General features: G+C 40.7%; 1 protein-coding gene across 1 annotated transcript in view; it reads left to right on the top strand.

The window, feature by feature from the left end:
• The window catches only part of LOC106523132 (transmembrane protein 211), a 56,447-nt gene extending 55,299 nt beyond the window's left edge, over positions 1-1,148 (top strand). The window contains exon 3 of the mRNA XM_014016455.1: positions 826-1,148. Coding sequence (XP_013871909.1) covers positions 826-842 — 17 coding nt within the window. The 3' untranslated portion in view covers positions 843-1,148. The remainder of the gene's footprint in view (positions 1-825) is intronic.
• The last annotated feature ends 417 nt before the right edge of the window (positions 1,149-1,565 follow it).

The raw sequence follows: 1,565 nt of genomic DNA, 5'->3' as shown, positions 1-1,565 counted from the left end.
GTGTGTGTGTGTGTGTGTGTGTGTGTGTGTGTGTGTGTGTGTGTGTGTGTACGTTCTAGGAATCCCCATCAGTGCCAGTTTGATGAGAGCAATAAGCCACAATGAGTCATTGTTGTGTCTGTGGTTGTTAGTCTTCCACTCTGGGTCCTCAGCCATAAGAGCACACACACCTTGGTTAGTGTTTGTGTGTTCGTGTGTGCATGTTTATGTGCGCTCGTCTTTCCATTTCATTTCTCTTATGTCTTTTTATCCTCGCCCCTCTCATGCTGTGATTGATCCTCTTCTCAGAGGCTTCTCCTCAGTGCGTGCTGATGAGTGAGAGCTCGTGCCACTTTGTCGTGTGTTTTTTGTTGTGTGTGTGTTTCTGCCATCTGTGTTGTTAGGAATTTGTTTTTGAAGGCAATATGAGGAGCTGCGGTACCTGTCACACCCACACCATGATTGATTAGCCAGTTGCGGCTTGGATGCTTTTTTTGCTTTGCTTGAGTGTATTAATCTCTCATTTGCATAAGATAAATAAATCCTTTTTTTCTCCTGGTAAGTGAATTACAAACGCTCTACTTGTACCTTGTTGCTTTTCATGCACATAAAAATAAAATGAATTTTATTTACAYCTAAAAAAGAACAACGCGAGTGCTGTTTTGCAAACCCAGTGCAATATTTTCTATTTATTAAATCAAGTGACAGACTAGTGAGAACTTTGTGAAAGCAATCAAATTTTTTGCCTTTCTCTGTCATTTTTGTCTCAAAACAATARAAAAAGTGGAGAAAGTTGAATTATTTGTTGAACAAGCTGAGAATATTTTCCCTGTGCTGCTTATCCAGCAGGCCTGCTCAGATAAAACGAAGAAAAAAAATAAAAAAGCAGTAATCCAGGACATGTTTGAGCTTTCAAGCYTCGACAGCAAAGGCACAGAGAGCAGCCGAGGGAATATTTTCTCACAAATGCATCGGTGGCAGCAGGACATCAGGGAGCTGACTGTACACTCAGGGTTAGATCAGCAGCAAAGGTAGGTTCATGTTTTTATTGTGTTTGACTGAATTATGCCAAACCACACAACATATAAATAAAAAATGCCTCTCACAAGTGCCATTTTGGGGTTTGTAGGATTGTCTTTTTGTTAGAACTTTGTGATGGAAATTATTTAAAGGGGTGGGGGGATTTTATGAAAAATCTACMTTTTTGAGCTTTATATAATGTCATCATCAAAAATATATCCAGAGTTGCTTTGACTCATTCATGCATGTTTGAGGAATCCTTGAATCTCCCGGGGTCGTCATGTGCAGCTGCCTAAAGGCTTGCTGGTTAAGCTCCGCCTATTTGTACAAAGCTCCTCCCTGGAGCTCAGTCTGCTGAGGTTCCGCCCCACAGAGAACCCCTCTCAGGTGAAGTACAACACCTTGAGTTCAGACTGCTGTGTGGTTCTAGTTCTGGTAAAAAGTTGTGTGTTGTTTATGTACTTGTGACTTCAATAAACTTYTCATATTTAGCTTTMTGCAACGTTTTGTAGTGGCGACTTTTATAAAAATCCTTCATGGCAGACAGCYTCTTTAAGCAGGCTAAA

This window comes from Austrofundulus limnaeus, unplaced genomic scaffold, assembly GCF_001266775.1.
Source record: "Austrofundulus limnaeus strain Quisiro unplaced genomic scaffold, Austrofundulus_limnaeus-1.0 Scaffold145, whole genome shotgun sequence".
NCBI classification, from domain to species: domain Eukaryota; kingdom Metazoa; phylum Chordata; class Actinopteri; order Cyprinodontiformes; family Rivulidae; genus Austrofundulus; species Austrofundulus limnaeus.
Note: the sequence above shows the minus strand (reverse complement) of the source record. Positions and strands in the feature narration are given on the sequence as shown.